Source organism: Hippocampus zosterae, chromosome 4 (genome assembly GCF_025434085.1).
Source record: "Hippocampus zosterae strain Florida chromosome 4, ASM2543408v3, whole genome shotgun sequence".
NCBI classification, from domain to species: domain Eukaryota; kingdom Metazoa; phylum Chordata; class Actinopteri; order Syngnathiformes; family Syngnathidae; genus Hippocampus; species Hippocampus zosterae.
In genome coordinates, this window is record NC_067454.1 from 18,397,348 (window position 1) to 18,420,781 (window position 23,434).

At 40.5% G+C, this 23,434-nt stretch overlaps 2 protein-coding genes and 1 long non-coding RNA gene across 7 annotated transcripts in view; 2 read left to right on the top strand and 1 right to left on the bottom strand.

Moving 5' to 3' along the window:
- Nucleotides 1-2,762, top strand: part of dmxl2 (Dmx-like 2) — a 38,776-nt gene extending 36,014 nt beyond the window's left edge. For all 4 annotated transcript variants that reach the window (XM_052063704.1, XM_052063700.1, XM_052063702.1 and 1 more), the window contains one exon: nt 752-2,762. In XM_052063704.1, the coding sequence (XP_051919664.1) occupies nt 752-961 (210 nt within the window). In that variant the 3' untranslated portion in view covers nt 962-2,762. The remainder of the gene's footprint in view (nt 1-751) is intronic.
- Nucleotides 2,763-4,151: 1,389 nt separating this feature from the next.
- gldn (gliomedin) lies at nt 4,152-20,263 on the bottom strand. 2 transcript variants are annotated; one of them, XM_052063721.1, is made up of 10 exons: nt 18,858-20,258; nt 18,108-18,159; nt 18,015-18,032; nt 17,827-17,925; nt 17,481-17,582; nt 17,299-17,415; nt 17,078-17,161; nt 16,687-16,812; nt 16,466-16,616; nt 4,152-4,814 (listed from the first exon to the last, which is right to left on the bottom strand). In XM_052063721.1, the coding sequence occupies exons 1-10, from the start codon at nt 19,455-19,457 to the stop codon at nt 4,349-4,351; spliced, it is 1,815 nt and encodes a 604-aa protein (XP_051919681.1). In that variant the 5' UTR covers nt 19,458-20,258; the 3' UTR covers nt 4,152-4,348. The 2 variants fall into 2 exon arrangements, with proteins under 2 accessions (XP_051919681.1, XP_051919683.1); XM_052063723.1 differs by lacking the exon at nt 17,078-17,161 and having other exon boundaries at nt 18,858-20,263.
- LOC127599648 (uncharacterized) lies at nt 7,578-12,631 on the top strand. Its single transcript, XR_007962156.1, has 3 exons — nt 7,578-7,658; nt 12,098-12,175; nt 12,554-12,631. It is a non-coding gene; the product is annotated as an uncharacterized LOC127599648 (long non-coding RNA).
- Nucleotides 20,264-23,434: the final 3,171 nt, after the last annotated feature.

The window sequence follows — 23,434 nt, forward strand, 5'->3', positions numbered from 1 at the left end:
TCACCCTAAAGCAACGATTGAAAAAACATAAATCAGCACATTTATAAATGTTGCACCAGGAATATGCTGTAGATGTTCACAGTACAGTGCCATTTTTCTTGAGAAATAACGTGGGGTTTTGGGGGTGGGCGTAACACATGATTTGCATCTCAATTCTTTTCAATGAGGAAAATTGCTATCCTAATTGTATGGACTGTTGTGAAAAAGCTCCTTGAGTAATTTGAGTACCTTGGTTCAAAAAAATGCTCGAGGTATTTTTTTTTCTGTCTACAGACTTGATAAGTCGTTTTCCAGCCTTTTTGGGGGGGGGGTCATTTATTGCCCTCACAAACTGTTGCTTCGGACGACAGCAATACAACGTTGTCCCGAATTAATGTTCAGTCACCACTAAATGGCAGAATCTGTCCTCTGCTTCTGATGTCACTTGTCACATAGAACCAAATTTATGTGGAGAGTTTTATCTGAATTCCCACTAATGTTTCTAGAGCGGCAAATAGTGTGCTGCTATGCACCATTTCAATTGAAGTATGAAATGTTGATTTTCAAAGCATCAAAACCAGTTGGAACAGTATACCGGTACATATATACTGTTTATATATATATATATATATATATATATACTGTTTATATATATGTATACTGTATATTCTAATATGAGACTATTCGATTTAAAATTCCATGCGTATATCTGAACACCAAAATACATTCGATAGCTGCAGCCCTAGCGGACTGTTCCGTCGTCTTTCACCAGGTGTGGAAGCTCGCTGGCCACGGGCTCATGCACTCCTTTGGCAGCGAGCACGCCAAACAGTCCATCTTCCGCAACATCGGCGCCGGCGTCATGCAGGTGGAAGCGCGTCCCGGGAATCGCATCTTCACCTGTGGGGCGGACGGCACCCTGAAGATGAGGGTCCTCCCAGACCGCTACAACATCCCCAGCAGCTTGGTCGATGTCCTGTAATTTTCTTCCACTTTTGAAGGTGCGAAGAGGAACTCTTAGGGGGAAAGGGGAAAAAAAACGCTTACACAACACTCACGAGGCATTAATAGATGAGCTGGTCAAAAGCTTGCCGTGTCTTTTCAAGTGTTCAGAAGTCCACCTCTGATTGATAAACGGAGCTGCAAATGTGTGTTTTCCCTAAAGGCTACAAGCAGAAGTTTCAAGCATAAGGTAACATCCTTGATTTTAAAGCTAGATTTCTTGTTCTTTTATTGAAGACTCTCTACTCTTAGAGCGTGTCCATAGGGAAGCTATGCATGTCCTGTTCTCGTTCCGCGGTGCAATCACAGGTCTATTGACAGTGCTCTGTAAAAGTACTCTGGCAAAACTTTTAAAACGTGTGTAACTGTCGTCATTTTGTGCCCATAGCTGAACTCTCTTAGCATCCACTGTAAACCGGCACTGTGGTTTGTTCTTCAGTCAGTGGTATCCAAAGTGTGATTCAACTCGTTGGACTTTTTTTCTTTCCCCCCGCCACCCGCTCCTCCCTCCTTTATGCCTAGCTTTTCTCAGCCCTTATGGAAGAGTTGATGCTGCATTGCTCCTGTAGTGAATCCCCCCCCCCCACACACACACACACACTTTCACGGACACTGACTTGTCTCGGTCTGGCCTTGTGTGTGTTTGTGTGTGTGTGTGTGTGTGTGTGTGTGAGCGCGCGCGTGCGTGAGCATGTGTGTGTGTGTTGACTGTGCTGTGTGTGCCCGCCCACCTGCCTACAAATGCCTGTTTGTGTGGCAGCTTCACTGCTTGAACATTCCTGTTGGAGAAAATTATGTTGTATTCTTGTGACTGTGATTTCAATGTTTTCATCCATCTGACACCCCCACGCTTCATCATTCACCCAAAGCGGAAACAAAAGTTCACTTCTGATATTTTTTGCCCAAGAAGATAAATTATGTTTTGGTGTTTTTGTTTTTGATAATTGAATTTTATTATTTATTGATGTGTTTGTTTGAATGACAATTCCTGTGTTGAAAACTGTAACTAAATGCCTTTTATTTTAGGAATGTAAGGGGTTTTACTGTATCTGACTTGACTGGGACACGTGCAACATAAGTCTATTAGTCTGTAAGTGTGAAATACCTTGCTAGTTGTTTTTTCTGTTCGACCAGAAAAAATTGATACTTGCACTCACATTCTGGAGACACTAAAATGATTTATTTCAAATAGATTACGGAAGAAGAAACTAACTGTTAAATACAAATGAATGTCTGGCTTTATTTGGCCTAGTAGTCAAATGTTTGAAATAGTTTTAATATATAAATTATAGAAGTATACAATCTCTCTCTCTCTCTCTCTCTCTCTCTCTCTCTCTCTCTCTCTCTCTCTCTCTCTCTCTCTCTCTCTCTCTCTCTCTCCTATATCTATATATATATATATATATATATATATATATATATATATATATATATATATATATAAAACATCTAACATGAAAGCATTTCTTTATTTTTTTGGTTTGTATCATATCGGCTGAATTAGTTGTAGCTTTTGTTAGGTGTATGGAAGTTATTTATGAAACAAATTTTATGTTTCTGTCCCTATATTTTAGCCCACAATATGTATTGTATATGTTCTACCAGTGACCCTACTGGTGTGTGTGTGCACGTGTGCATCAGTGTGTATTAGTGTGTGTGCATGCACGGCAACACAAACAAGTATCACGGGCAGGTGCTTGAAAGGTACTGATGCCAGAAAGAAAGAACAGGTCATGATGTGAGATTTACCTTTGTAAAGTGAATAAATTATTTTTATTTCATCTGGTAATTGAGCACTGTTGTCATTAGTTCTTCCTTTTTCTTCCTGTCGATTCTGCTTCTATTGCATAATATGTACAAGATATAAAGAGATAACATACATTTAGATAAAATCCTACAAATGGTATATCAACTCGTATCTTAAAAAAGTTGGTACAAATTATATTTTGTTTGATAGAAGTTGTGAAAATGTTAGGAACTCCAAAAAGACACATTAATAAACATTGCGAATGGGATATAACTAACAGCTCTAATGCAGTGGTTCTTGAACATTTTATATCAAGTACCAACTTAATGACCAACATTAACACACAGTAGCTAGTAGTACTAAATGTTGATAAAATGAGGCAGAGGTTTTATTGCTAAATAGTGTTTTCTCTATTATCGTATGGCAAATTATTTACAGTTTTAACCTTAACACTGCTCTTAAACACAGGAGGAAAACTTCACATAAAGTATGATACACTTAAGATGTACCGAAATAAATAGTGAAAAATTAAATGCAAATGCACTGGACTTAAAAAGGATGGTGTTGAATTCATTCCGTAACCACCCTCAAATCTACTTTTGCCTTTCCAAAGAGATGTATAATCATTTTGTAATGTGTTTCGAATAAGGAAAACTGCACTGAATAATATTTTAGTATGTGTCATGTAGATATTTGGTGTATATATGTGTATGGGTGTGTGGAGGCAGGTGGACTCCTTTGATCAATTTACCTGGAAGTTGTGTATGTGCGGGTGTGTGCGAATAGTTAGCCAACCATTGGGCATTCAATAAACAGTTCAGCAGTGCAATGCGTGAACATGCTCATGAGGACCAGACTTGGAGACCCCTGATTTAGCCTATGTGTTAGCATTTAGCTAGCAGACTTGGGCAAACGTTGTGGTTGTTTTAAATACACAAGGTACAAATCTCTTTGTTTCATGTTTAGTTTGACAGCAACCTTCAACTATACAGCACTCGTCCCATTTTTCAATAAATAAATACATAAATAAAACTGCATAGACCAGCATGGTTTTGTTTGGCGTTTTCATGCTGGTCTTGCCGGTGTCACCAGTGTCTAGCAGCGCAACAGCAGTATATTGGTCTTACAGGTGTCACTAGCAAGACTGTCAGCAAAAGTCCAGATTCAAACATCTGAAACTACGCACACTGGGTAACCCTCCCTTATCAACTGTGGGCTCGTTCGGAGTAAGTTGCCCAGTGACCAAAAGTTTGGCTGTTTGAATCTTGGCTGTTTTACTTTTGCTGCCGGTCACCACAAAATCACAACAAAACCATGCTAATGTATGGTGTTGTTTTTGTTGTTGTTGTTTTTGTTGTTTTTAGCAGGGATGTATGGAATATTTGTTTGCTAGTCAAAGCAAAAAAAAAAACGGAATGATGCATCGTATCTCAAGGCACCACTGTCATTTCATGTTTAATCCACTGTACACTGGAAGTTTATGCCACTGCCGTATTATGTATAGTTTGTACTTTTCAGTGATTGACCCTTTTTGCGTACACTTTGAGAATCCCTGGTCTAAGAGCTAACTATGTGCTTGGACATATATTGTTTTTTAATCTAGAGTTTGATTATCAGTCATCACTCATCAGAGATGAAGTGGACCACATAGAGTTTGACATAATTGTTGTCCCACACATACAGGTGCCTGTCCTTGGGGCTGTAGGAGAGCATTGCCAACACTCCACCTGGAGGCCTCAGGTCAAAGGTTACATTAACCGGTTTACCCTTTAGCAGGTCATACGCAAAAGTGACTCTGGCATCCTTGGTGTCCGTGACATACAGAACGCCGCAGGCGATGAAGGCGTTGCCGGCCTTAGTGCGTGGATAGGTGGTGTTTATATAGGAGGTGATGGAGAAAGTCTTTTGGTCCAATTGGGCCACCACGATGCTCTCGTCCAAGTTGGAGGCGTAGATCAACCACAGGCCGTTCTCGTCCGCCGCCATTTTGAAATAGGTCTTGGAATTATGCAGCAGATAGGCACGGTTGTGATAGAGAGCGTCAACTATAGTGAGTGTGAGGAGCTTCTTAGTATCCAAGTCAAATCTGTCACAAAACACAACACGCCAGTTATTTGCATTAAACAACTAAATCAGTACTTCTCTTCTTTTTTTAACACCAAGTAAACCTTAATTAATATTTAGCTACCACCAAAATTTACCAAAAAATATATACAGTAGAACTTGTACAGTACCCATAAATCTTAATCAATAACGAAGCAAAGATTCCATTCCTAAATACAGTATGAATACAGTACATCTCAGAGATGGGAAGCAGTCACATTACATTCAAGTCTTAAGCAGCAACCTTTAAGTCTCTAGTCACTGTGGAAAAAAAGGAAGCAAGTCTAGTCGCCACCAAATTTCAAAGTCGAGTCGTTACTTTGTTCAAGCAAGTCGTACGTCAAGTCACACAATCTTGCTCAGTCACAACATCGATCGGAGTGACGATATTCACTGAATTAAAAAAATTAAGTGGACCTTTACATCTGTAAAAGTGAAATAAAATTCAACTTGTTGAATATGCACACTTCATTCAGTGGCACACTGTTAATGTGGTGATAAATATGTTGAATGTGGGTGTAAACATGTATGATCATCAGATTTTAAAACTACATATGTTTTTTTTGGTTTTTTTCTGGTGGCAATCCCTTAAACAAGGGGTGCCCATTACGTCGATCCTGATCTACCGGCAGATCTAAGATAGGTCCCAAGTAGATCCGAGGAGTGTCGAGGACAAAAAACACAAAAAACCATTTGTGTGTCTTTGTACATGTTAGAAATGTGTTTTTTGTGTGTGTGTTAATGTACGCTGCACCCTCATCATCCTATCAGTCTCGTTTTCACACAAAAATATTTAAACAATAAAGCAGGTCAATCTTGAATTTACGGTGGCACGTGATTACGTCACCGGAAGTTGTTAACGCTCAGCAGTCTGCAATAACAGCTTGTGATCAGAGCTGTTGCGCTCCATCTTTTATCGTCATCATTCTCATTCAGAGTTTGCTTCGTGTACAACTCACCGACGGTACGGGCAAAGAATAGGAATCTAGGAGGGCCCAGGGAAGCACTTTAAAACAGTACGTGTGAGCTACGAAAGTTAACAGGCTGCAAAAGTGCATTGCATGCCTCAGTTTCAGGCTGTTTCTCATCATGGCGTGTGTGTGTGTGTGTGTGTGTGTGTGTGTGTGTGTGTGTGTGTGTGTGTGTGTGTGTGTGTGTGTGTGTGTGTGTGTGTGTGTGTGTGTGTGTGTGTGTGTGTGCATTTGTATTCATGACATCTCAGGACAATTTTATGATAACACACCTTCACAATGAGGACCTGTGGAAAAATGAGGACATTTTTCGCGTCCTCATATTTCCACGCAGTCTACACTACTCTAGAGCTCACGAGGATACTCCCACACCAAAAATAAGTGATGTCCTGAAAGAGCACAATTTTCAGAAATTGTGTGTTTAAGTGTGTTCAACTTTCGACTCACTTTTCATTTGGAAAACTAGTGGCCAACTTCGGTACTTAACACACTTTTAACACACTTTCAGTGACGTCATTGTGCAGGACCTCAAATGTCATCTTTTTCGGACTGACTCACACATTTTCCCCGCCCTCGTCCTGATAAGTCACATCAATTAGCAGTGACACAAAATCCAACATGTGAAGCAGCCAGACAATCCTACTCTCAAACACGACCACGCATGGATGACCATCGGGTAAGCAATTCCTTTTCGTTTATCTTACCGTAACATAGAAGTTGTTTAATATAACCGTGTTTAACAGTGCCCACCAAAGGTAATATCATTCAATAAGACAGCTAGCTAGCTAGCTAGCTCGATCGTTAGCATGCTAATAAGCTTCCAGTAAAAGTAATGTGGACATGTCCTGCAGGCAAGGTTCTGGAAAACTTTTCTAAATATTTAACAACACAGTCTGTGGAACTTGGTTTTGGTGCCATATGTTTATTTCAGTGCAGTATTTGTTTTATTCGATTGCAGTTAATTTAAATTAGTTAGTACAGGTAGCCTAATGAAAGTGGGCCAGGCACTTCTAGCATTTACGCTAAGCCCGGTGTATTTACACTGTTTATTCTTGTGCTGATTCAATTGTACACCGTTTCAATGAAAAAACAAACAAACGTTTGCAATAAAATTATAGCAGAATTCAGCTTTGTTGGTACATTTGGTCAAGACAATATTGTGTTACTCTATTTTAATTTTACATTGTTATCTGCCTGACAAATGGTTTGCCCGAATCTATTAGTCTGACCAGCAAATGTTTGATGAATTGAATTTTTGTATTTTTGAGGAAGAAAATAATATTCCTTTGGCTCAGTACTTTCTGAGCCAAAATAAGTGCTGCCATAATATTGTGCTTGCTTGTCTGGCTGACTTCTTCTCACTTTCCATTGTAGATGTTTACTGGTGGTGATAATCTCACAAAGAAGAACCAGACTGAGCCCTGAATCTGAGGCTGCTCCTTTTATCTGGAGTCAACAAGCCTTGTTTGAAAGCCCAGTAGATCAATGATTATAAAGGTATGCTATCAATCTACCTGCTATCTAATTCTTATGGCTACCGCAAGCACATGACAAGAGCTGCAACCAAAGCCTGTCACAGTGACAGATTTTATTCGTACATTGTATTTACCCCAAAAATGTCACAATAAACAACAGCATGTTTTTTTTATGCCATTGATCATATTGGGGCAAAAATAATTGAAGTACTTTTGAAGAAAATGTTTAGCAGCCATTATCATTCAATTATTGAGAATATTGTATTGCCATGTAGAACTAGGAATATCTTATTTATGTTGCAAACACCAAGTGAAAGGTACCTGATTGAACCCTCTGGAGACCAAGAATGGAGTGAGAGATCCACTTCATCCTTACAACAGGTTACTACTTCTTATCATGATATACTAGGTTTGAGTTTTCAGCTTTCTTTGACAAACACAGGAGAAGTTATAAATCAGAAACATAGACTCTCCATGATTTCAGTCGTCATGTCCTCATATTTCTTTAGACCTGAAAAACCTGAGTGTGTTTCAGGTGACATGACTTTTGTCTTAACCTAACTCTGGAGAGCCTGTGTTCGAATGTCCCCATATTGCTGTTCCACAGAACTGAACAGTGTTAACTTTCTATAGTGTGGTACATTATTCCCAAATTCTCCTGTGAGCAATGTTCAATGAGAAATAATGTTTTTTTCATTTCTTAACTGGTCAGAATGAAGAATGCTGAATATTTTGACACCGTAATGTTGTTATGTTGCAGACACCAAGTGAAAGGTACCTGACTGAACCCTCTGGAGACCATGAATGGAGTGAGAGATCCACTTCATTCTTACAACAGGTTACTACTTCTTATCATGATATACTAGGTTTGAGTTTTCAGCTTTCTTTGACAAACACAGGAGAAGTTATAAATCAGAAACATGGACTCTCCATGATTTCAGTCGTCATGTACTCATATTTCTTCAGACCTGAAAAACCTGAGTGTGTTTCAGGTGACATGACTTTTGTCTTAACCTAACTCTGGAGAGCCTTTGTTCGAATGTCCCCATATTGCTGTTACTCAGAGCTTAACAGTGTTAACTTACTATAGTGTGGTACATTATTCCCAAACTCTCCTGTGAGCAATGTTCAATGAGAAATAATGTTTATTCATTTCTTAACTGGTCAGAATGAAGAATGCTGAAACTTTTGACACCGTAATGTTGTTATGTTGCAGACATCAAGTGACAGGTACCTGACTGAACCCTCTGGAAACCAAGAATGGAGTGAGAGATCCACTTCATCCTTACAACAGGTTACTACTTCTTATCATGATATACTAGGTTTGAGTTTTCAGCTTTCTTTGACAAACACAGGAGAAGTTATAAATCAGAAACATGGACTCTCCATTATTTCAGTCGTCATGTCCTCATATTTCTTCAGACCTGAAAAACCTGAGTGTGTTTCAGGTGACATGACTTTTGTCTTAACCTAACTCTGGAGAGCCTGTGTTCGAATGTCCCCATATTGCTGTTCCACAGAACTGAACAGTGTTAACTTTCTATAGTGTGGTATATTCATCCCAAACTCTCCCGTGAGCAATGTTCAATGATAATTAATGTTTATTCATTTCTTAACTGGTCAGAATGAAGAATGCTGAATATTTTGACACCGTAATGTTATGTTGCAGACACCAAGTGACCTGACTGAACCCTCTGGAGACCATGAATGGAGTGAGAGATCCACTTCATTCTTACAACAGGTTACTACTTCTTATCATGATATACTAGGTTTGAGTTTTCAGCTTTCTTTGACAAACACAGGAGAAGTTATAAATCAGAAACATGGACTCTCCATGATTTCAGTCGTCATGTCCTCATATTTCTTCAGACCTGAAAAACCTGAGTGTGTTTCAGGTGACATGACTTTTGTCTTAACCTAACTCTGGAGAGCCTGTGTTCGAATGTCCCCATATTGCTGTTCCACAGAACTGAACAGTGTTAACTTTCTATAGTGTGGTATATTCATCCCAAACTCTCCCGTGAGCAATGTTCAATAATATTTAAGATTTATTCATTTCTTAACTGGTCAAAATGAAGAATGCTGAAACTTTTGACACCGTAATGTTGTTATGTTGCAGACATCAAGTGACAGGTACCTGAATGAACCCTCTGGAAACCAAGAATGGAGTGAGAGATCCACTTCATCCTTACAACAGGTTACTACTTCTTATCATGATATACTAGGTTTGAGTTTTCAGCTTTCTTTGACAAACACAGGAGAAGTTATAAATCAGAAACATGGACTCTCCATTATTTCAGTCGTCATGTCCTCATATTTCTTCAGACCTGAAAAACCTGAGTGTGTTTCAGGTGACATGACTTTTGTCTTAACCTAACTCTGGAGAGCCTGTGTTCGAATGTCCCCATATTGCTGTTCCACAGAACTGAACAGTGTTAACTTTCTATAGTGTGGTATATTCATCCCAAACTCTCCCGTGAGCAATGTTCAATGATAATTAATGTTTATTCATTTCTTAACTGGTCAGAATGAAGAATGCTGAATATTTTGACACCGTAATGTTATGTTGCAGACACCAAGTGACCTGACTGAACCCTCTGGAGACCATGAATGGAGTGAGAGATCCACTTCATTCTTACAACAGGTTACTACTTCTTATCATGATATACTAGGTTTGAGTTTTCAGCTTTCTTTGACAAACACAGGAGAAGTTATAAATCAGAAACATGGACTCTCCATGATTTCAGTCGTCATGTCCTCATATTTCTTCAGACCTGAAAAACCTGAGTGTGTTTCAGGTGACATGACTTTTGTCTTAACCTAACTCTGGAGAGCCTGTGTTCGAATGTCCCCATATTGCTGTTCCACAGAACTGAACAGTGTTAACTTTCTATAGTGTGGTATATTCATCCCAAACTCTCCCGTGAGCAATGTTCAATAATATTTAATATTTATTCATTTCTTAACTGGTCAAAATGAAGAATGCTGAATATTTTGACACCGTAATGTTATGTTGCAGACACCAAGTGACCTGACTGAACCCTCTGGAGACCATGAATGGAATGATAGATACACTTCATCCTTACAACAGGTTACTACTTCTTGTCATGATATACTAGGTTTGAGTTTTCAGCTTTCTTTCACAAACACAGGAGAAGTTATAAATCAGAAACATGGACTCTCCATGATTTCAGTCGTCATGTACTCATATTTCTTCAGACCTGAAAAACCTGAGTGTGTTTCAGGTGACATGACTTTTGTCTTAACCTAACTCTGGAGAGCCTTTGTTCGAATGTCCCCATATTGCTGTTACTCAGAGCTTAACAGTGTTAACTTACTATAGTGTGGTACATTATTCCCAAACTCTCCTGTGAGCAATGTTCAATGAGAAATAATGTTTATTCATTTCTTAACTGGTCAGAATGAAGAATGCTGAAACTTTTGACACCGTAATGTTGTTATGTTGCAGACATCAAGTGACAGGTACCTGACTGAACCCTCTGGAAACCAAGAATGGAGTGAGAGATCCACTTCATCCTTACAACAGGTTACTACTTCTTATCATGATATACTAGGTTTGAGTTTTCAGCTTTCTTTGACAAACACAGGAGAAGTTATAAATCAGAAACATGGACTCTCCATTATTTCAGTCGTCATGTCCTCATATTTCTTCAGACCTGAAAAACCTGAGTGTGTTTCAGGTGACATGACTTTTGTCTTAACCTAACTCTGGAGAGCCTGTGTTCGAATGTCCCCATATTGCTGTTCCACAGAACTGAACAGTGTTAACTTTCTATAGTGTGGTATATTCATCCCAAACTCTCCCGTGAGCAATGTTCAATGATAATTAATGTTTATTCATTTCTTAACTGGTCAGAATGAAGAATGCTGAATATTTTGACACCGTAATGTTATGTTGCAGACACCAAGTGACCTGACTGAACCCTCTGGAGACCATGAATGGAGTGAGAGATCCACTTCATTCTTACAACAGGTTACTACTTCTTATCATGATATACTAGGTTTGAGTTTTCAGCTTTCTTTGACAAACACAGGAGAAGTTATAAATCAGAAACATGGACTCTCCATGATTTCAGTCGTCATGTCCTCATATTTCTTCAGACCTGAAAAACCTGAGTGTGTTTCAGGTGACATGACTTTTGTCTTAACCTAACTCTGGAGAGCCTGTGTTCGAATGTCCCCATATTGCTGTTCCACAGAACTGAACAGTGTTAACTTTCTATAGTGTGGTATATTCATCCCAAACTCTCCCGTGAGCAATGTTCAATAATATTTAATATTTATTCATTTCTTAACTGGTCAAAATGAAGAATGCTGAATATTTTGACACCGTAATGTTATGTTGCAGACACCAAGTGACCTGACTGAACCCTCTGGAGACCATGAATGGAATGATAGATACACTTCATCCTTACAACAGGTTACTACTTCTTGTCACGATATACTAGGTTTGAATTTTCAGCTTTCTTTCACAAACACAGGAGCAGTTATAAATCAGAAACATGGACTCTCCATGATTTCAGTCGTCATGTCCTCATATTTCTTTAGACCTGAAAAACCTGAGTGTGTTTCAGGTGTCATGACTTTTGTCTTAACCTAACTCTGGAGAGCCTGTGTTCGAATGTCCCCATATTGCTGTTACTCAGAGCTTAACAGTGTTAACTTACTATAGTGTGGTACATTATTCCCAAACTCTCCTGTGAGCAATGTTCAATGAGAAATAATGTTTTTTTCATTTCTTAACTGGTCAGAAGGAAGAATGCTGAATATTTTGACACCGTAATGTTGTTATGTTGCAGACACCAAGTGAAAGGTACCTGACTGAACCCTCTGGAGACCAAGAATGGAGTGAGAGATCCACTTCATCCTTACAACAGGTTACTACTTCTTATCATGATATACTAGGTTTGAGTTTTCAGCTTTCTTTGACAAACACAGGAGAAGTTATAAATCACAAACATAGACTCTCCATGATTTCAGTCGTCATGTCCTCATATTTCTTTAGACCTGAAAAACCTGAGTGTGTTTCAGGTGTCATGACTTTTGTCTTAACCTAACTCTGGAGAGCCTTTGTTCGAATGTCCCCATATTGCTGTTACTCAGAGCTTAACAGTGTTAACTTACTATAGTGTGGTACATTATTCCCAAACTCTCCTGTGAGCAATGTTCAATGAGAAATAATGTTTATTCATTTCTTAACTGGTCAGAATGAAGAATGCTGAAACTTTTGACACCGTAATGTTGTTATGTTGCAGACATCAAGTGACAGGTACCTGACTGAACCCTCTGGAAACCAAGAATGGAGTGAGAGATCCACTTCATCCTTACAACAGGTTACTACTTCTTATCATGATATACTAGGTTTGAGTTTTCAGCTTTCTTTGACAAACACAGGAGAAGTTATAAATCAGAAACATGGACTCTCCATGATTTCAGTCGTCATGTCCTCATATTTCTTCAGACCTGAAAAACCTGAGTGTGTTTCAGGTGACATGACTTTTGTCTTAACCTAACTCTGGAGAGCCTGTGTTCGAATGTCCCCATATTGCTGTTCCACAGAACTGAACAATGTTAACTTTCTATAGTGTGGTATATTCATCCCAAACTCTCCCGTGAGCAATGTTCAATAATATTTAAGATTTATTCATTTCTTAACTGGTCAAAATGAAGAATGCTGAAACTTTTGACACCGTAATGTTGTTATGTTGCAGACATCAAGTGACAGGTACCTGAATGAACCCTCTGGAAACCAAGAATGGAGTGAGAGATCCACTTCATCCTTACAACAGGTTACTACTTCTTATCATGATATACTAGGTTTGAGTTTTCAGCTTTCTTTGACAAACACAGGAGAAGTTATAAATCAGAAACATGGACTCTCCATTATTTCAGTCGTCATGTCCTCATATTTCTTCAGACCTGAAAAACCTGAGTGTGTTTCAGGTGACATGACTTTTGTCTTAACCTAACTCTGGAGAGCCTGTGTTCGAATGTCCCCATATTGCTGTTCCACAGAACTGAACAGTGTTAACTTTCTATAGTGTGGTATATTCATCCCAAACTCTCCCGTGAGCAATGTTCAATGATAATTAATGTTTATTCATTTCTTAACTGGTCAGAATGAAGAATGCTGAATATTTTGACACCGTAATGTTATGTTCCAGACACCAAGTGACCTGACTGAACCCTCTGGAGACCATGAATGGAATGAGAGATAAATTCTCAAAATTCTCAAATTTTCAAAATTCTCATTATTTCCTGTAATATCTTATTTTGATTATTTTATTTTTCCATTTTTAATAAATAATGCCTTCTTTTACAGGTGGGAATAAGAGACGCACGTGGACAGATGATGAAGTGAAGGCTGTTGAGCGACATATGTTTGATTTCATAACAAGCCATAAAGTTTCAGGTAAAACGAGCTGGGAGTCCTGTCTCCACGCAGAGCCAGCAGCTCTGAAAGACAGAGGCTGGGTGTCCATCAAAAACTACATCCACAACAGGATATAACTGCATTAAAAAGGGAAATGAATGGCTAGTCCATTGAAATGCGAGCACGTCTGGGTACATTTCAGTTCAAGTTAACTAAAGCAATAGCAATGGTGCATTTAGGGTGGGATGGTCAATTATGGATTTCATATTTGTTGTTTAATACTGTGTTTCACGTTTGTTGTTTCATGATCTTCAAGAGCAATTTGGAAAATCCTTGAAGATGTATGAACATGTAAATTATACTGTATATCAGGCATGTCCCGATCTGGGCCTGGAGGGCCACTGTCGTGCCTGTTTTCCAGCTCTCCCGGCTGCATCACACCTGTTTCAGATGATCAGTTCATCAGTCAGCTCTGATGCAGCACTAGAACATCCTGGGAGAGCTGGAAAACAAAAAGACAGCGGCCCTTGAGGACCGACCTTGGACACCCCTGCTGTATATAAACGTACGTACGATATACAAACTTCTCACAAAAGATAGGCTTATTAGGTTTGAGGTGATATTTCGGAAAAACCCTAAACATTTGAATTCATCCTATTTCAAGAATTTCAATACTTTTTGAAAAGTTGCTTTTGTCTAACGGTAGCTAAAGAAGTTGCTACACACATGGCACAATATATCGCCAGATTCATTAAAAATTCTTCATCGCAGTATTCACATTTTGACATAATCTTCTTCAGTTCAAACAACCCTCATCTATTGCAGTGCTTTGTGTCATGGAGAGGAGGTGGCATGTTTTCTGTGTTCATAATTTCATATTTGTCAGTAATTAAAAAATAAGAAAGTGGACTGACCACATATTTAACCGTCTCTTCTTCTTCACAGCTTATTTTACTATCTTGTATTATTAATGTGAATATTTGAGGGATGACGGGTGTAACGACTGTTTGGCACATTCGCCTCACAGTTCAGCAATTGGTATTTGAATGTTTGAATCTGGGCTTCCTTCCTTTGTAGAGTTCTTCCCATGCCCGAGCATGACAATTGGACACATGTGCCTAACATATACTGTTGGTATGTAACATGAGTCAATTTAAAAATACACACTTTACTCTTAGCTGGTCTTCATAAGTCATATATACTTGAAAATGATGTGTATCTAGGGGGCTCAAAATTCACAAAAACATGAAATGGTAGTGTGTTTGAGGTGACTGTCTCCATAATACACAAAAACCTGTCAATGTCCTCATATGTAGTAGTTTTGTCATAAATCAAAAAAAAATTACGTCCTAGCCAAAATCTGAATAGATGGCTGTCTTCCTGATTTTTTTTTCATGGTTACCATATTTTTTTGGAGCCTGTAGGACCACGGGAAAGGCATGTACCCATATGTCGGGTGAACAAACGGACGTCCTGAAAATGCACCAAAACACGTATGTGTGTGTGTGTGTGTGTGTGTGTGTGTGTGTGTGTGCGTGTGCGTGTGCGTGTGCGTGTGCGTGTGCGTGTGCGTGTGCGTGTGCGTGTGCGTGTGCGTGTGCGTGTGCGTGTGCGCGTGCGCGTGCGCGTGCGCGTGTGCGTGTGTGTGCGTGTGTGCGTGTGTGTGTGTGCGCGTGCGTGCGTGCGTGTGTGTGTGTGCGCGTGCGTGCGTGCGTGTACATGTGTACATGTGTGTGCCGGTAAGGGTAGATCCCGGGAGGTTAGTTGATCTTCGGTCCAAAAGGTTTGGGCACCCCTGCCTTAAACAAATCGAGTAAGTGACTGTCTATGGGTGACTGAGATGTATTCACCTTTTGCCCTTTGTAAGTTGTCACTTGTTTCATGTTGAGTTAAGTCGACGTGCATTTGCTTACGGTGGCGTTGCCACATCAAATATGGCGGACATGCTCACCACCAAAAAATGACGATTGGTTTGTCACATTGGCGTGAAGGAAACAAAAACATTCTTCTTCTGTCTTTCTTGTTTTCCTTCATAAAATGCAGATTTCAAACTATCAAAACGATGACTTGTCATGCAATTCAAGTCATCGTTTTGATAGTTTGAAGGTGTTCCCAAGTTTTCTGCAAGCCAATTCCACGCCCCGAATATAGCGACTTGAGTCTCACTCGAGTCATGTCCCCCAACTTAACTGTACTGGAGAAAAGTTTAAGCCACTGAAACACTATGCACATGACTGACTAGTCGGCATGTGGCATGCACTGGATTCTGAACCTGTAGTACTAAAATGTTCACTAGTAGTTAAGCATCACGAGTAATGTAGTTGTCATCCAGGAAAACCAGGTTTCACCAACAATGTGTGCATGAATACGAAACAATAGTTGAGGGGAAGCATTACTTGTAAGACACAGTTGTTCTACTAGTGCACCTTAGGCATTCTAATACTGCAAAGTTCTGCTTCCCATGACCATCAACACAAGGTACATACTGTATATTAGTACGCTCTTTGTCCTCACCTGTTGCACTTTGGCATACCTTTGCCTCACTAGTAAAATGCAGTTCTCTTACCTGTATGCCAAAGTTTTCCTACAAGTTAAAACAAAGAGCGTACAGTACTACAACATCCGAATTGTCTTTTGTAACAGAGTGGTGAGTTGTAGCGGAAAAAACGGTACGACAAAGTTATTGTAGTGCGCTGAATTGTCTTACTGGTGAGGACACCGAGCCAATTAGTAAATCAAGGGTGTGGAATAAAGGTGAAAATGGCTGTCCATGAGTTTGTGTGGTATTGCTAACCTGGCAATGCTGGACGTTCCAGCAATCTGATAGTAGAAGTATCCACCGTGCACTGTGTGACCACATCCCTGGTAGAACTTTCGAACATTCACAATGTCACTGCTGTTGGATTGCAATGCCGCAATGCTCTGATACTCCCTCAGCAGACGACCTGTGAGCAAAGACATCTCATTCCTCCTTCAAAGCATATCTGTTCTATAGCGTGATGCCCGTCAACAAACCCAAAAAGTGTTCCGCCACCCATACGCGTTCGTCATTGAGCACGGCAGTGTCCTTCATCCATGTGCCAAATGTGCTCTCCATCTTTGTCACATTTCTGGGGTTGATCAGAGACTTTATCAGGCACTCTAAGGGGAGAACAAAATGAAAGTAATAACTAGGGCCAGACCGACCAATTAATTATGTGTGTGTGAGATATATACATGTATAATATTTCTGTTTGTTAATGCCTTTACATGACACACTTTTGGTTGTCTGAAGCACATTGAATTACTCTGTGTATGAAATGCTTGAGATGTCATTGCTTTGCCTAGTTACAAGATTTTTTTCCCCTGCCAGGCCTTTTTTTTGCACAATCTTGCCGGTTTAACTATAATGAATTTTTGAACACACCATTCCTCTTAGGTGCCTTCTCATGAAGTTTCCCAGCTGTCTTCACAAACAAGGTCTCATCATTTGGAATTGAATACAATGGTTCTGGAAAAGGCATTAAAGAGAGAGATGAAAGAAAGTTACTTCAAATTCCCAATAGCTGTTTCACACACCCTACAATTTTCCCTCCCTCTCTCTCTCTCTCTCTCTCTCTCTCTCTCTCTCTTTCTCTTGTCCCTCACCCATGGTCTGAGCCGCTTGTAGGTAGGCTCTATGGTGCCTCATTCTTGGGGGTCCCTGAGGTCCTGCAGGTCCAGGGGGCCCCACAGGTCCAGGGGGTCCAGGAGGGCCAGGGGGGCCTGAACAAAAAGGAAACCCTCATGGGTCATTCTTATCCGAGTGAGAACAGCCCGTCGTGACTCACCCTTGATAATGACATCGTTGGTTGGTTGGCCATCTTCTCCGGGGGGGCCTTGCTCTCCTTGCTCTCCCTTATCCCCCGGTTCTCCTTTTTCACCAGGCAGTCCTGTGGGTGACAACCAAGGCTTTGTTCATGCACTCAACACAACTCTAAAAACATCCCATGAACTGGAAAAATTGTCATGACCTGTTAAACTTGTCAAAGCTTCTCCATTGAACTTAGCTTTGCATCGCTTGTGCTCGCAAAACATCGCGAAGCAGTGATCAAGTGTGAGTGAAAAGTGACATGATGAGTGTGGGAAATGTGAACAAGCCTCGTAAAGTGTACTACAGTACCACCTCATCCTTACCCCTTTTTCCTCGTTTACCATCAGCGCCAGGAAGCCCGTTCAGCCCAGGAATGCCATCCGTCCCATTAATGCCAGGCATGCCGTCCGCACCGGGCAAACCTACAATAACACAAAAAATTGGTCGGCTGTGAACTGGAGCGAGAATACATAATTTACAGAACATAATGGCGAGATTGATTGTCACATACCAGGTGGTCCTGGTGGCCCTGTGAGAGATAATTGAGGAGCATTAGTAAATATGATGGCGAATCTAAAACATGCACGTGTAGGTCAGACAGTACCAGCGAGGCAGACTCCTTTGGTGCTGTTACAAATGTCGACCAACAATTTAATCTGAGGAAAAAAAGAGCATTTTAAACGCATTTGTAATTTTAACACAATGTACCATTTTGTCACAAATGTGGAATTTAAATATCTGCTGCCCCATTCCATTTTTAAAATGGATTAAGAGGTTTGGCTAAAAAATGGATTAATTTGATGGACTAGATTTTCTGTATTTGAAGTTAGAAAAAAGGAAAAAAAGGACGCAAGCACAGCCACCCCTCACTGAGGTTGTGTATCACTTTGGCCTCTCCTCTATAAAATTTCTGGCTTTGCCCTTGCTCAAACCTCAAAATGCAATTTTTCCATTGACATGCCATGAAAATGCCATTAATATGTTCCATCCTCACCTCCAAAAAACAACACACATTTTTGTAATGTGTTTTTAATTACAAAAAATAACTAAAATACTGTACTGTATTTCATAAAACTATACCCTCATAACATAATGAAATTTAAAGTAAATAATTAAACAGTTAGTTTGTACCACATTTTGCTGCTTCAATTCAATGGACTATGTGCTGCTCTTTGTGGAGTGCACTCCTTGGCCACTAGGTGGCAGTATTATGCACACAGAGACATACAAAGAACAGTGTCACAACTAACTCAGTAAGCTGCAGTAATATTAGCCTTTTTTTGCAGAAGATAAAGAATACATGCCTGTCTTTATCTATCTATTTATCCATCCATCCAGTTGGATGTCATCTTACCGGCACCATGGAATAAGTGAGCATCATCATCATATCATCGTGCGCGTCTTGCTTGTGGTAACGATGGTTATGGCGGTGCTTGTGTTTCGGATTGTGCTTTGGTTTCATCTCAGTTTCCTCTCCGACTTCCAGGCTGACCTCCTGCTGCTCGGTCTCCACATCTTCCTGACGGTCGAGCTCCTTCTCCACCTCTCGCTCTCCCTCCTGCTCCTCATCCGTCCCTATCTCCTTCTCTTGCGTCACCTCTAACGTCTTCTCCTGCCGCTCATCCAGCTCAATCGCATCGCTCCTCTTGTTTCTGGAGAATTGATACTGCGGTTTAGCCACATTCCTCTCAGCTCGTTCTCTGGGCACCTCTTGGAGAAACTCCACCACTGAGCTCTGCTCCACCTGAGTCAGCCTGTCTCCCGCGTGCTCCAGGAGGATGTGTTGTTGATTCTGCTGGATCAGAAGCATTAAAAGGCCCACAGAGTTTAATAATGCCAGTGCACACGTCCCATACAGCACCAGCCGCTGAGGACGAGTCATGCTGGGGATCGGGATCCACATGGTTACCGCGTCACCTGCTCTTCTCTTGGAGTCACCCATACGCCTCAGCATCAGCGGTCTACCACTTGGAAGATATTTACAACCACCACAGTGGATTTCACAAAAAATAAGTAGTCCTTCCTTGCACAGATAAGATGAGCACTCCAAAGAGGCGAGGCAGTCAGTCAGTCAGTCCGGGCTCTGTAAAGGCTGGCTGGTAACTACAGTGCCTGTTGTGTTGCTCGCCAAGTGGGATGCGTACATGTGTGTGTATGTGTCAGTTATGTTGGAGTGGGCATGACACAATCTTCTGGGCTTGTCTGTGAAGAAGCCCCCGCCTGTTCAGTCACCTGATTTATATTCAGCACAGTCCATTCTAGAGCATTGCCGTGGGCAGACACACGCGAACACACACACACTCACTTACATACTGTACATATTCAGTCGTAGCACGACATACAATAATTTTCTTTTTTTATTTAAGACCGCCTTCTTCATCTTCTTTAGATATTTACTTCTGTCCCATTCAAACTGCACCTCTTTGTCCTTCCTCTTTACTTTCTTGCTTCTGATTGGAGATTCAAACCAAAACCTAGAAGTTTATGATGCACACATGCAAATCTCGCTGTCCATTTCCTTTGCTTTCCAGGATTGAATCTTGTTTGATTTCCTTTTTCTTTCATACTTCCCTGATGGACTACTTCATTGTCTTTCTTTTTCATTCCATTCATCTTCATTCCTTTCTCTGTCCTTCCTTCTGTTTTATTTATTTATTTCCAAAATTCAAAAGCAGTCTGTAAAGTAGTTTCCCATTCTACCAGTAACTACCACTGAGCACCATTTACCCAAAACAGTGTAGTTTTCTTGCAAACTCAAGGTGCTGTTTCATGGAAACTCTCGTTTTTTGATTCAGTTCAAGTGGAGTGAAGTCTGGTTTCAGCAAAATGAATAGGACAAGTTGAAACCGGAAACCACCGTTTTCAATTAAACTGAAAGGACTTTGACTGGCGTTTCACTTCTGTCAATGTGCTCCTGATGATGATCAATGATTGACATCAGTAATCAATGTGTTAAAGTGGCAGACTTTTTCACAAGTCAGTTCATGACCTTTCCTCCAGCAAGGCGCCCCCCCCTACCCGCCACTACAACACCCCCACCTCCCACCCCCGCAGCCCTCGTCCTTGTCACATCTTTGCAGCCTCCATCCACCAACTGTGACAATGACCTGTTTCCATTGCTTCGATTTGGGCCATAAAAGTGACATTTCTGTAGGAAAATGACAGGTCTGCATAGTTGCCGGAGGCCTTGATGCATTCTCCTTGACGGTGAAAAAGCGGCTACTTCCTGTTCTAATTAAACTATAATAAATTCAGGATCCTGAAATGTCATACCACTTGAACCGAAGGGACTCTGTGCATTTCCGTCATAACTGAATCACTTTTAACTCATCTTTTAACTTTTCATTTTCCATGCACACATGCAGTATATTGGAGCCATGTCAAGAATCTCCTCATAATCACCAATATCAAATTCTGAATGAAATATCATTTCAAAATGTAATAATAGCCTTTCTGACATGAATAAATACATGATTACTCCTTAATCTTTAAGTGAAAGTATTTTAAAGGTGCAGCTCTGGTGCGGGTATCAAGGCCCCCCTCTGACGTCTGTTACTTGAGTGTGCATGATCTCTCTAATGCTGTTTTAACCTGTCGATGGTTCGGGATACCTCAAACGTACACAGTTCTCTGGTTTGGTTCAAAACAAAAATATTTGATTGATACAAAAATACGCAAGACCAACGACGTACAACAAATGACGCTAAAATAAGTCAAAACAAAAATGCTTGAAAAAGGCAAGGGTAATATCAACAGAAATAGCTTGATGTGAAAGGACAAGAGGAAAGCCAAACCGCAAAAGATCCTATCGCAACAGCTTTGATTGCAAGCTGCAAGCGCAGACTGCTGACCGCTAACAACTTACGGTGATGGAGGTCACGCGCCACCGGCGGTTAAAGGTGACCTGCTTTTTTAGTTTTTAATAATTTGTTGTGACACTGAAACTGATAGGATGCAGTGTACACAGACACAAAAATATATCATATTAATAACACGCATAGTCTAACACCCGCAATTGATTTGGGACCAGGCCTACTTAGAGCCTTAAATGGTTGATTGTAATGCGTGCCAGGTGCACCACTGGACAGAACCGCGCCCCACTTCATTTGGAACAGAGATCAAAACTGAACCGAGTCATGACAAACCCCTACCCCCATACCTGAATCCTTACCCACTAACCCTAACCCTAACCCTAACCCTGCAAAACAACATATGAATGAATCCAAAGACTTTTGGAAGAATATTCTATGAACTGGCCCAACGGAAGTTGACCTTTGTGGTAGGTTTCTTGTTTCATCTGGCGTAAATGTAACAGCATTTTGGATGGAGGGAGGCGGTATAGATAGATAGCCCCCACTGCATTTGGAGTATGCAGTCAATTATTGCTGTCAAATGTCAGAACTTGGAATTGGAATCAAACAATAGTTGAAGGGTTGAAGAAAACCAATGCTTCATTCACAAATGCGATCACACGCGTTTTCTACTAAAGTCAAAGCACTCATGTCCACATACGCATATGAAGGGATGACTTCAAGTGTAAGATTACAGTTCGTTCCAGATCCTGCACTCTGTGGAGCAGAGTTGTTGTTGTTCTTGCCTGAAGCTGTGGGTCACTGATAGACAGTTGTTGACCATCTTCAATCCCTCCCGCGCATGTGTGCACACATCAGAGCTCTCTTCTTTGTTACGTTTCATTCACGGAGCTCCCAGGCAGTCGAGGCTTGCGGCAAAATGAACAAAAAAAACGCAATAAAAGAGCAAGCATAACACACTGTGATCGCGTGCTTATCTAGGTAAGGTGCATGTCTTCTATATGCGTGCACCGCAAGGAGATTCATAATGTGGACAAAAGTATTGAGACGCCTCGCCAGTAGCCACCGGAAGGATCAGGGGAAATGAAAGAAAATAAACCTCTTTAATTGTGTGAATATGCTTCAGCTCACTCTCAACTCCAGTGAGGACAAGAGCTATAGAAGATGGAAGGCTGCTATATTAGATGATGAACTGAAAAGGTTTATCCATGAAGTGTAGCTACTCTAAAAAGGTTTTTTAAAAAGCCAACAGAAGTACAGTACATAGTGAATGTTTTGCTCTGTCCCAACCTCCACCCTTCCTGAGGTGCAGCTGTCTCTCTTATCTTCTTCCAAACACAAGCTATGATGTCAGGCTTTGTTGCTCCAGACAAGGACGAAAGTCTTTATATTTCAAATGATAAGCAGATGCATTATTGTTATGACAGTGACTTTTTTCCCAATGCATTGGTGCCAAGTATCCATGTTGGAGTGAAATGAGGAATTTCATTTGGACAAAAGTAGTGCTTTGTCATTACTTGTGGCATATACTCTTGACCTTTTTTGGTGGGGGGGGGGCATCAATTATTCCCCTTACCGTGCCAATAGTGGGTGTTCACTGTATGTAAACATTTTTATTGTGGTACAAAGTAACTAGAATGTGAAGGCTTCAAACCTTGTACCTCTCGCCTAAAGTCATCTGGGATAGACTCAGCTCACCCTTGATCCCAGTGAGCATCAGCGCTAAAGGAAATGGATTGATGGATATTTTATACTCACGGAAAGAGGAAATAGTTGAAAAATGTTATGCTGTTAAAACAGCACCAAAAAAAAATCAAACAAAGCCTTGTGGTTGACCTACATTTCCTTGGCTCCATTCGATAGTCGTTTAATACTGACCATGATATCCCCTTTTTTATTTTGATGGTGTGCTATGTATAATTGTATTTACTTCTTGTTGACACATCCATAATTTACAGTATGCTGTTAAATGTGCTCGTTGACCCCTTGAGACAGGGGGGATGGGGTTTACCACAATCCAGAGCCCAGAGATGAGGTTAGATTAACATCTGCTCACGAGGAGCATCGCTTAATCATGCTAAACAATCTGGGTCTCTGACATCATGTGGAACACCGCCAT